Below are 13017 nucleotides of genomic sequence, written 5' to 3'. Positions count from 1 at the left end.
TATTTTTCCAATCCAGCTTCTGGCTAATGTGCGCCCTGGGAGAAACAGAGGATGGCTCCAGGACATGGGTCCCTGCCATCCATACGGGAGACCAGGATAGTTTCTGGTTCCTGGCTTCTGTCTGGAAGCCCAGTCTTGGCCACTGTAAGCATTTAGGGAGGGAACCACCAGAAAAATCTCTTTTGCTCTCTTGCGCTCTCTCTGTTGCTCTATCCTTCAAATAAATAAATATACTTTGAAAAGAAAATAATAAAACAGTCATTTATGTTCTGGTGTGGAAAATTCCTCAGGTTACACTGTCACTTTAAAAATACAAAGTGTAAACAATATACTACATTCATGCAGAAAATGAGGAAAGAATATGTATTCACCCTTAGCTATATTTGCATAAAGAAACTCAGGAAAGAGATGTAAAAAATATTAAAGTGGGTAAAATAGATACAGAATGGCACAGGGAGTAGGAAGATGGGGAATGGGATGCAGCAAGATTTTCTGATGTTATCTTTTAAAATTATCATGATTTCTTATTCCATGTAAATTTGTTATTTTTTAATTAGACCTTGTTGCAATTCTCTTCTTAAATTTTCTTCTAACAAGTGCATCCTCATTTGTCAGTGGTTTTGTATCAAACAGTTCTCTAACATTACATTCTTAGATTTTGTGAAATTCTGCTCTTTTGAAAGATTTTTGCAGTTTCCCTCTGAAACCTATTTGTATTGCATTGTGAAGTGTTCTCATTATCTGGTATTGCTGCAGGGAGAATGCTGGTGTTAAAAGTAGAGAATGTCTTTAGGTGGGCATTCGTTTTCCAAGTGGTGGGTTAAGTAGTGAAATTTTCATTTTATATTCACAAAATGATAGTGACTTTAATTTCCTTATATAACTAGAAATTCAGATAAGTGTGCAAAACTGTATGAAAGATCATTCTAAATATAATAAAACTGTTTATTCAGATATTCAATTCTTTCAGTTTTGAAAACCAAAGGCAATTATGTAACTATCCCAGCCTACTACCCCAGCAACAGAGATGGAAAATATTTCCATCACTGAAAAAAGTTCCTTTGTGCCTCTTTGTGGTCAATCCCCTAATACTATCCTCAGCCTCTGTTAATCATTGATCTGATCACACCTGCAGTTTCATCTTTTGCAGAAAGTTATGTAAGTGCAATCACACAGTGTCAAGTTTTTGTATCTAACTTCTTTCAACCACATTGTGCCATTATCAATACTTCATTCCTTTTTATCACTCAGTAGTATTCCATTGTGTGGCTACATCACAGCTTGTTTAGTCATCAGTTGATGGATATTTAGGTCAATTAAAGTTTGAGGCCATTATGAATAAAATTACTTTAAGCACCATATATGTATGAATATATATATATATTTTTTTTTTTGACAGGCAGAGTGGACAGTGAGAGAGAGAGACAGAGAGAAAGGTCTTCCTTTTGCCGTTGGTTCACCCTCCAATGGCTGCCGCGGCTGGTGCGCTGCGGCCGGCGCACCGCGCTGATCCAATGGCAGGAGCCAGGAGCCAGGTGCTTTTCCTGGTCTCCCATGGGGTGCAGGGCCCAAGCACCTGGGCCATCCTCCACTGCACTCCCTGGCCACAGCAGAGAGCTGGCCTGGAAGAGGGGCAACCGGGACAGAATCCGGTGCCCCAACCGGGACTAGAACCTGGTGTGCCGGCGCCGCTAGGCGGAGGATTAGCCTAGTGAGCCGCGGCGCCGGCCGAATATATGTTTTTACTTGTCTTGGATCAATACCTATAAGTTGGATTGTTCGGTCATAAAGGAGATGTATGCACAGCTTTATAAAGCTTCCCATCAATGGTTGCCAGACTGCTTGCCCAAGGGGTTGTACTATTTAATACCACCACTAACAATGCATGAGAGTCCTACGTGCTCATCGTCCTAGCCACTTGGTGCTATCAATTTATTTAACACTCACCATTCTAAAACATATAAGGGGATCTCATTTTAGTTTTATTTGCATTTCCTTAAAGGCTGCTGTTCATGTCTAGTGTCTTTCTATGAAACTATTTGTCATTCATATTTCTTGTTTGGTAAAGGGCTTGGTTAAATCTCTTATTTATCATATTGTACTTTAAGTTATTTGTATATTTTGTATATAATTTCATAAGTAGATACCAGTATTTTACTTCACTCTATAGTTTGTCTCTTAGTTTTCTCAACAATGTCATCATATCTTTTGAAGAGAAGTTTTTCATTTTGATGAAGTCCAACATATCAATGTTTTCTGCTTGACACATTTTTTGTTTCTTATCTAAGAAATCTTTTTTTAAAGCCTGTATTTAATGAATGCAAATTTCACAGGTACAACTTTAGGAATATAGTGGTTCTTCCCCCATACTCACCCTCCCACCCCCACTCCTGTCCTACCTCCTACTCCCTCTCCCATGCCATTCTTCATTAAGGTTCATTTTTAGTTTCATTTTATATACAGAAGACCAACTCTATATTAAGTAAAGATTTCAACAGTTTTCACCCACCCACCCACACACACACACACACACATTCTTTGAGAACAAGTTTTGCAGTTAATTCTCACAGAATAACTAATTAAGGACAGAGGTCCCACATGGGGAGTAAGTGCACAGTGACTTCTGTTGTTAATTGAACAATTAACACTCTTATGTATGACCTCAGTGATTACCTGAGGCTCTTGCCATGAGCTGCAAAGGCTAAAGAAGTCTTTTGTGACCACAAACTCCGTCAGTATTTGAACAAGGCCATAAGCAAATTGGAAGTTCTCTCCTCTCTTCAGAGAAAAGTACATCTTTCTTTGATGGCCCCTTCTTTCCACTGGGGTCTCACTCACAGAGATCCTTATGTAGAATATGTTTTGCTACATTGTCTTGGCTTTCCATGCCTGAAATGCTCTCGTGGGCTTTTCAACCAAATCTGAATGTCTTAAGGGCTGATTCTGAGGTCAGAGTGTTACTTATAGTGATTGTCATTCTGTAAGTCTACTGTGTGGACTGCTTCCCATGTTGGACATTCCCTCACTTTTAATTCTATTATTATTACTAGGCAATTGATGCTATTTATATGATCTCTTTAACACTTAATCTTATCTATATGTTCACTTTAACACTTAATATGATCACTTTAACAATTATGATGGCATTTTTACCACCAATTTTAATGGGATTTGGAGTCCCATGACAAGTTTTTAAACTGTACCCTTAGAAGTAAGTCCATAAGAATGAATGCAGAACTATACAGCTTTACGGTTGCAAACTTCCTCCTCCCTCTCTTATTCTCCCTCTTATTTTTTACTGGGATCTATTTTTCAATTGACTTTATATACATATGATTAACTCTAAGTTAAGTAAAGAGTCAACATATAGTATGAAGAGAAAAGAAAAAAAAAAAAACTATTCCTCAACAGTAAAGATGAGGGCTCTTCAAGTCATTTCTCAAAGTATCAATTTCATTTCAACAAATTTCGTTTTAGGAATGCTATTAATTCTCACAGATCAGGGAGAACATATAGCGTTTCTCCCTTTAGGACTAGCTTATTTCTCTAAGTATAATGTTTTCCAGATTGATCCATTTTGTTGCAAATGACTGGATTTCTTTTTTTTTGACTGCTGTGTAGTATTTCATAGTGTACATATCCCATAATTTCTTTATTCAATCTTTGGTTGATGAGCATTTAGGTTGACTCCATGTCTTAACTACCATGAATTGAGCTGCAATAAAAATGGAGGTGCAGATAGCTCTTTTGTTTACAGATTTCATTTCCCTTGGGTAAATTCCCAGTAGTGGGATGGCTGGGTCATATGGTAGGTCTATACTCAGATTTTTGAGCTATCTCCATACTGTCTTCCATTGTGGCTTTACCAGTTTACATTCCCACCAACAGTGGATTAGGGTACCCTTTTCCCCACATCCTCTCTGGCATTAGTCGTTTGTTGATTTCTGTATGAGAGCCATCCTAACTGGGGTGAGGTAAAACCTCATTGTGGTTTTGATTCGCATTTCCCTGACAGCTAGTGCTCCTGAGCATTTTTTCATGTTTCTGTTGGCCATTTGGATTCTAAGAAATCTTTACCTAACACAAACTCAAATAGATTTCTTATTAAATTTCATTCTAGGCATTTTATAGTTTAAGTTTATATTTATTTATCTAATTCATCTGGGTTAATTTTTGAATTTTGTATAAGGGAGCAGTCAGTGTTCTTTTAAAATACATTATGTGGGGCTGATGCTGGTGTAGCAGTGAAGCAGGTGAAGCCACGGCCTACAGTGCCGGCGTACCATATGGGCGTCAATTCAAGTCCCGGCTGCTCCACTTCCGATCTAGCTTTCTGCTATGGCCTGGGAAAGCAGTAGAAGATGGCCCAAGTCCTTGGGCCCCTGAACCTGCATGGGAGACTGGAAAGAGGCTCCTGGCTCCTGGCTCCTGGCTTCGGATTGGCACAGCTCCAGCTATTGTGGTCATCTGGGAAGTTAAGCAGTGGATGGAAGACCTCTCTCTCTCTCTTTGTCTCTGCCTTTCAAATAAATAAATAAATATTTAAAAATACATATATATTATGCTTAGAATTATACATTTATATATTGTATTTGTATACATTTTGCAAATAGATTCCAACTTTTCCAGCACTCTTTGTTGTCTTTCTCTATGTTATTGCTCCTGTAACTTTATTAAAAACTCACTATAAAGGTGCAGGTCTATTTCTGGACTTTATTCTGTTGTACTGATCAATATGTCTATTATTCTTTCACCAATTTTGCAATCTAGATTATTATAGGTCTTTAATTACTGAAATAAAAGCCTAAGGGCTCAAATTCTGTACTTTAAAAAGATTATTTTTTGGCTACCCTGGGGTCTGTCTTGTCTCTGTACATTTAAAAAACAACTTGCCATTTTCAATTTTTTAAAAGAGTCTTTCAGGATTTTGATGAGGATTGTGGTGGTTCTAGAGGATTAACATCTTAGCAGTATTAAGACTTCCAATGAATTAACACTATGTTTCATGAGTCTTCAAAAAGTTAATAGGAAATTAATATTGTGAAAAAACTATATGCAGATTTCAAAAATTCTATTCTATAATAAAGTTAACTTCTTAACTTCATTTTCCATAAACTTTTTGAAGTACTTTTGTTATTTATAATTTATTTAGATATAGTTAAATTCCTGAATATAGAGTACTATAAAGTACCAAAAAATTTTTGGATTTTTTTCATTGAAATCCCACTAAATACAACTTTATAAATCATGATAAATATATCTCCTTTCTCTATATGACCACAGTTTTTATTATGCTTCCTGTATAAAATCACCAAAACATTTGTTAGTGGTATATACAAACAAGAATATTTATTATCTTAGTATCTCTATAAGACGTTAATCCTGTAGTAAGTCTGGAGCCAACTAATGCAGGAAATATCACATACAATATGCACCCTTCAGATTTTTATTTGTAGAGGTCATTGACTTAATTGGACATTATAAATACGCTAGTATTATTTATTTTGCTTCCTTGTTATTTATATATCATAAGATCTACTTTAATATAAGAGGTTGATTTGTACACTTTCCTCATTATCTTATTTTCTTAGCAGTATAATTTTGCTGGTTGGATATAATAATTTATAAAGCTTTCCCTATATTTCCATGTCCTGGGGAAACAGAAACCAAAGAGTAGATCATTCTCTTAGGTATTTAAAAAGATTCAGCATACACATGAAATATGACACTTTATATCAAGAGCACTAACAATAATTTTCTTCATTGCATTTTAATTTTTTGCATATTTTCATTGCTTTTTACAAACTTTTTTTCATATTTCCTGCTATTCAAGTATTTTTGACAAGTACATATAATTGGTGAGGTTAAATATAAAATGGTATAGGTGAAACTGATGCTTAATTTTTAATATTAACCAGTTACTTTACTGCTCAAGTTTTAAGCATTTAACTCACATCCCTTGGAAATATGGGACTCTGAAATAAATGGGACACCAATAAGACTGGCTGGTACAGGGTGTGGGAATATGAAATGATAACCAATATATTCAGACCAGGCAGTCTCCCAGCTCTGACAAATTGCAGAGAGCAATGAGAAGGTGATACTCACATCAGAGTTGAAGCGAAGCTGGCAGACATTACAAGAGATAACTTGCTTCTTCTTTGGGGGAATGGACACTCCAAACGTGTGGTTAATGACTGCCTTTTGCACTGGATCCATCTGTAAGGCAAATGATAAAACAGTCAGTTTACAATCTCACAGGGTAACCATGCGAGCAAATCAAAGGAACTGGCTATATTATTCCTTATGGTTTTCACTTCTAGTTCCCAAGGAAAATCAGAAAGTATCTCAGTCAATAGTAATGTACTTATCTCCAGGAATTAAAAGAAAAAACCAAAAAACTGGTTTTGAATTACACACACACACACACACACACACAGATATAAACTCATGACCACAAGAGAACCACCGTGTCCCAAGTAATCATTTATCTACAAAACGAGCTTTGAAAAACCTTAAAAGAAACATAAAACAAGAAAAATTAAGAACCAAAATTCAGGGTTAAAATTAACTTGTTAATGTTTTCCCTGTTTGAGGTGACAACACTTACAATGATCTCAAATGACCTAAAGGACAATTATTATAAATATATTTAGGTTTCTTAACTTCTGATTTAAAGCAAAGTCACAAATGATAGGTTCTTACTGTAACATAGACAATTTTGATCTTTACTTTAAAACAATCTAATAACTTTCAGCTACTATAGACGGAAATCCATTCTGCTGGAAATGCATGTCACATTTGTGCACTCAAACGCCTATCACAGATTGGCTGATATGCAACGCTTGCTTAAATATTGATCAAGTAAAGTTTGATCTACAGCCTGTGATTCCCCTCCCCCTTTTAGCTTGTGTGTTTCATGCATATTCAGAGAAACATCGACTTTCATCATTGAATGATGAAAATACTCAACCACAGGAGAAGTACAGAACAAAGCCATTACAATACTCAGAAAAAGAAACACCTGGGTCTGCATGCAGAGACTGTAAAAACAGACCCAGCGCTGGTTCTCTTGTGTACTCCAGATAATAATCTCCTGCATTAGTATCAGACAACTGGCCGTTCAGAACACAACACAGGCAAGGAACGAAGCATTACTCAGAAACAGATGTAATACGAATGAGGACAGGTCCAGTGACACCATCATCCAGGAAATCTCCTGAGTTTAGGGTTTAGCATTAGTTTAGAGTTTTGGATTAGGTGATGATATTTGATCGAGAGGAAAAACAAATACTATCCTTGATCTTGATTAGAATTCAACAATGTGCAAAACTAGCAGTTACAAGAGCGTAAATATGTTGAAAGGAGGCTGAAGAGTTACTGAATAGAAAATTAGCCTAGTTTTGTTTCAAGTTTATTCCCGCTATAAAAAAACAGTTACTGTGTTTTGAGACACTTAATCATTCAAAGAGGGGAGATTTCAGGAGTAGTAGATTCTTTAATATCTTGAATATAGTGATGGCTATGCAAATTTATTACATGTTAAAACTGATGGAATTACATAGATCCCTAAGAAGTCAGTTTATGTGTGATGACTTAAAAAGTAAAAGTTGTTCAGAGTATTAGGTTTAACAACTAAAAAAAAATATCATTACTATAAAAGTGGGAGATACATTTTGTTCAAAGTTACAACTGTTTGTATTAAATTTTGTTTAATGAGAACAATAATGAAAAAGAAACCCTCTATGGGACACAGAAAATCTCAAAAGATCAGAGAACAAGACCCTAGTTTACTTTCTTATTTTATTCACAATTACATACACTTTAATCTCACCCATTCATTTGTAAAATATTAGACCATGATGGTTACTAGAGTAAGCCAATTTGGGAAGACTTAAAAACAAGACAGATTACACAGACAGGATAACAACAACCACAATGTTTTGCAAAATTAAAAAAAAAGCATTTTATTGAGTTATTTTCTGCTCTTAGGCTCTGAAAGATACTTTCTGTCTAGTGATGCATGACCTAAATGGGATAAAATCAAGTGAACACTTTGCCAAAACCAGCTTTTGCATATCACTATCATTATTTTCCCATTCTGTATACTAATGACTTTTCTTTAAATAAAATTAAAACTAGTTTTAGAAAAATGAATACCATTTGAAAATCTTATTTTAATGTATATTCTCAGTACTCATTTTAAAAATACATTGAAAATAAACATTAAAAATTAAAACTTTCAATCACTTAAAATAAATATGCATGTCCTGATTGTTCCCACATTACAATATAGGAACAGGCAAAGGATGGATTTAAAACAAATCTCATTCCAAATTTTTAGTGAACCAAGATATCTGTATTTTTTGAAGATTTATTTATTTATTTGAAAGGCAGAGTTAGAGAGAGAGAAGGAGAGAGAGAGAGAGGAGAAGGAAAGAGAGAGAGAGAAACCTTCCATCTGCTGATTCACTCCTCAAATGGCAGCTATGAGCGGCATTGCTGGAATGAAGGCAAAAGCCAGGAGCTTCAATCTGGAGCTTTTGTGTGAGTGCAGGAGCCCTAGTACTTGGGCCATTGTCTGCTGCTTTCTCAAGCACATCAGCAGGGAGCTGGATTGGAAGTGAAGCAGTCCGGACTTGAACCGGCACCCAGTTTGGTGGGCCAGCTTAACCCACCATGCCACAACACTGGCCAACCGAGCTATCTATGTATAACTCCAACCCCATCCTTGAATATAAATGTTCCCTTTAAATTTATGAAATTTTAGCTGCCCACATAATTTCTCAAGTAACTACTGACACATCTCCATTCTGCTCAAATCTCACATCTGTACCACAGCATCCTACGTGTTCCCAAGTCTGAGAGTCGTGCATCCTGGAAGATGAGTTGTAGCTGAGCGCTCCAAATATGCAGGCAGGCAAGTTCCTAGCCATCTGTACTCCGAGAAGCCCCTGAGGAGGTTCCTTACCAGAGCTGGCTCTTCCAGCTTATATGGTTTTTAAAAAAGTCAACTAAATAAACACAACCTCCTGGGAACCTGTCATTAACGTCCGTTGCCTTTCCATCCTTTCAGTGACGTATCCCGAATCACATCACAGCTTGATCCCCCATGCTTCTCACTTGAAACTGGTATCCTCTGTTTTCCACTTGCTTCTCTACTTGGGAAAGTTCTATGTTTTTTTGTTTGTTTTTTTCCTGTCTAAATCTCTTACCTTCTTCTACTATTGTTTAAAATATAAATCTATAATTATATTTTCATTCAAATATCCTTTGGGAAACACGATTTAATTGAAACAAGACTTTAAATTGCATAAAAGAGAGTGTCCACTTGCCAATTTAACTTATGATGTGAAGAAACTGATGTTTTGAGTTTCTGCCATCTGGGGCAGTAACTTCAAACACCTGGGTCATTTCAGCAGCATCCAGACTTTTCAGAAACATACAGAAGCTATTCAGGTATCTCATTTTTTAAAAAATGTGTAAGGTAATAAAATTCTGGATTTTTTCTCTTAGCATTCCTATGACATTCTGTGAGATGAAAATAGTAACTAAGGTATTAGATAAAACTTTTTCCTCCACTAGTGTGATATCAGTTCTTTGTAATGAGATATGCATAATTAAATCAATGGCAATTCTTTTACTCAATCACCAATTTTCAGACTGAATAAAACATTCAAGATGAATAAGAACATTCTCACAAGTCCTAAAACAGTGTACGTGCAAGTGTTTCAATTTAGCATATGGCAAAATATGCCTCTAGATTATGATTCTGTACGTAGAATACTCAGGTAAATAATTAGAAGAACCAATTAAACAATAAACTCACATTTTCAAAAGCTCAATTGGCACTTCATAGACATTTGATCTTCAAAAATGAACAAGTGCTTTCAATAATCACCAAAATATAAGTTTTAAATGAGAAATGCCTTGTTAAATAGTCATATTAAATTAGTGCACGTTAGTTCATGCTGCATAAAAAGCTGTGTGCAGATTGAGAAAATTATAATGCACTGGGAAATGATATTAAAGCAGCTCTTTTTTAAAGTGAAAAATGCCTACAACATAGCTCTAGCTACCAGTATTCCTTACCTGACAGAATTTATTGGTCCCAAATAAGCCTCTTCGTTTCTAAAAAAGTAAAAGTTAAAAGCAGTCATCTGAATTTCAAGACCAGCAAGCATATTTACATGAAAAATTTAAAAATCCATTTTCTTTGCTCATCTTCATGAAAGCAGCCTGAAATGCTTACTAACTAAAAATCAGGAAGACTTAACACTTGCCAGTATTTCTAATGAAAATCATGCAGAAATGAAAAGCAAACCTATTAATACAATTAATTGGTGGGTAATAAAAATGAAAGATGGGGTTGTAGCTTTTACTAGGAATCAAGGAGGGAATTGGAGGCTATGTATGGATGAATTAACTATTGTTGTAGTACAGTATTTATAAGATGAATTACGGAAGCTGGCCTTATCATGCCATTTATTATATTTTCAATATCAAAGAAGAGGGATCTCTTTGGTGAATTCATCAAAAGTATGGGAGGCACAAATTTGTGTGAATTTTTTTTAAAGATCACTATTTTCACTGGGTATAAAAAATAATTTACATTTGCACAGTGTAAGCAATCACATAAAATATACAACTGCAAAAAAAGTCAGGAGGCAGGGAAAACGCCCTGTAACACTGCTCTAAAGGTGGGATGAATCTCCTATGTGGGCTATGTGAAGAAATGGCTCGACATAAGACTAGGTTATATTTAGACTCTATACACAATTTTGCTAGGTGAAACTTAAGCAGAATTAAAAACTCTTTCACCTGTCTTAATACTTTTTAAGAGGCCTGAAATTTGAGGTACACGGTTATAAGCATATCAGAATGACTTAACTATCTACTACATAAGGCTGGGAATGAACTGAGCACCATATCATTAAAAAGCAAAAAGACTGTGCAAGAATTACACAGCACTTTCTTTTATCTGTGCTATCCTTAATGATGGGGAAATCTCACCTTAAACATGTTTTTTTAAAAACTTTTATTTAATGAATACAAACTTCATGCATTTCTTAAGTACAATTTTAGGAATTTAGTGATTCTACCCACCATGCCCACCCTCCTACCCCTACTTATCTTCTTCCTCCCTCTCCTATTCCCAGTCTTCTTTTATACTAGATCTATTTTCAATTAACTTATGCACAGAAGTTTAAGTCTACAGTAAGTAAACAGTTTATCAACTTGTATGATAAAAGAAAAAAAAAATTGTTTCTCAACAGTCGAGACAAGGGCTGTTCAAAGTCATTGCATCTCAAAGTTAATTTCACATTTTTTTTTCTTTTTTTGAGAAATTTAATAAACTTTAAAGGAGCACCCAAGAGTGATACATCTTTCGGGAGCACTTAGACATAACTGTGGCTTATGAGACACCTAAAAGAACAAGCAATGGAGTTGGATACTTTGGCCTAACTAAAATTTGTGAGACATAAATACATCTTCCACTTAATACACTAAAATGGAGTAAATCTGTTAAAACAAGTTTTATTGCTAACTCTCCACATACAACTCTGAGGGAAGAGGTCTTGCATGGGAGGTTAGTGCAGTGACTCCTGTTGTTAGTTTAACAATTAACACTCTTATGTATGACCTCAGTGATCACCTGAGGCTCACCTGAGCTACTTAGACTATGGAAGCCTTTGAATCCACAAACTCCATCAGTATTTAGACAAGGCCATCAGCAAAGTGGAAGTTCTCTCCTCACCTCAGAGAAAAGTACAACCTTCTTTGATAACCACTTCTTTCCAGTGGGGTCTCACCCATAGAGGTCCTTCATGTAGGGCCGTTTTTTCCACACTGTCTTGGCTTTCCATGCCTGAAATGCTCTCATGGGCTTTTCAACCAGACCATATTGCCTTAAGGACTGATTCTGAAGTCAGAGTGCTACTTAAAGTGATTGTCATTCTATCAGAGCCGTTGATTTTTAACACATGTTCTGCAGAGCATTTGGTAAGCATTTCTACTTACATGCAGTAGTTGGTCCTACTAGCTTTTCTAATAAACAAGCAAAAACCAAGTTACTGACTTAAAATTTAAAATCAGTCATCCAGTAAACTTTTATGGAGAACTTGTATGCTTCAAATGCAGTGCAGATTTAAACTGGGAGATGAGGCAAACACAATCAAAGACATATATTTAAAAGTTACAAAGTGGCTTGGCAAGGAAGTCACCGTTAAGCAAACTGAAGATGCGTGAGAAGGCAAAAAAGGTCTGTTTACCCCTTACCCTACATTGGGCTCTCTTCCCCTTTTCTGATTTTCTCATACTTCAAGCTCCTTTCAACAGCTGCACCAGCGTGCTATCCTCTCAGTGGTATTTGCTCTTTAATTCCTTTCTCCAGCTTTGTTAACAATAATAAACATCATAATGAGAGCAGCTTAGGTTTACTGAGTGCCAGGAACTGTGCCAAGGGATTATCTGTGTTGTCCCCACCATCACGTGAGACAGCTGTATTACCCTTGTTTTACAAGTGAGCAATCAAGGCTTTGGGAGGTTCAGTAACTTACCACCCTTGAGTTTCTAGGTGCTGGATTCAAACTCAGGCAGGTGTCTCTTTCTCTACTGGTTCTTGCTAAAAGATATTGGGTGTCATATGTGGTCTGGCTGTCACAGGGTGTGGGCTTTGGGAAGAAGGGAACAGTGTTCTAGAATTTCTACAGCCAGGAAAGCAGCTGCCTGTGCAAACTACACATACGCCCTATGTGCTGCTTAAGTAAAGTTTTCTGGAGAAGTCAGTCTGGTTTTCTTTTTCTAACCCATTGTTGCCTTTCTTATGGAAAACCCAGGTCTTCTTGTGCAGCTTCAGGAAAGTCACAGATAGGAATTTGGGCTGCCTTGCCATCATTCCTCATTAGAACTGCTGAGTTTGCACACAGAAAAAAAGTTCTATGCCTGCGTGGATACTGCACATTAGCAGGGGGCAGTCATCATTTGCACCTGTCTCAGTTTACTACAAAGAGGACC

General features: G+C 36.2%; 1 protein-coding gene across 19 annotated transcripts in view; it reads right to left on the bottom strand.

Annotated features, from left to right (window-relative positions):
• ZNF385B (zinc finger protein 385B) overlaps positions 1 to 13017 on the bottom strand; it is a 485063-nt gene that overhangs the window by 75753 nt on the left and 396293 nt on the right. For 12 of the 19 annotated variants that reach the window (XR_016230734.1, XM_089328032.1, XM_051849389.3 and 9 more), the window contains 2 exons: positions 10093 to 10131; positions 6109 to 6219 (listed from right to left, as the gene is read on the bottom strand). Coding sequence is in view for 17 of the 19 variants with exons in the window: in XM_089328032.1 (XP_089184158.1) it covers positions 6109 to 6219; positions 10093 to 10131 (150 nt within the window). In the remaining 2 variants the exon portion in view is untranslated. The remainder of the gene's footprint in view (positions 1 to 6108; positions 6220 to 10092; positions 10132 to 13017) is intronic. The other 7 variants (XR_016230735.1, XM_002712320.6, XM_089328034.1 and 4 more) reach the window with 1 other exon arrangement.

The sequence above is a fragment of the Oryctolagus cuniculus genome, chromosome 3 (genome assembly GCF_051225735.1).
Source record: "Oryctolagus cuniculus isolate XC-2025 breed Fujian yellow rabbit chromosome 3, ASM5122573v1, whole genome shotgun sequence".
Taxonomy (NCBI): Eukaryota; Metazoa; Chordata; class Mammalia; order Lagomorpha; family Leporidae; genus Oryctolagus; species Oryctolagus cuniculus.
The sequence above is the reverse complement of the archived record's forward strand: the minus strand, read 5'-3'. Positions and strand labels throughout refer to the sequence as shown.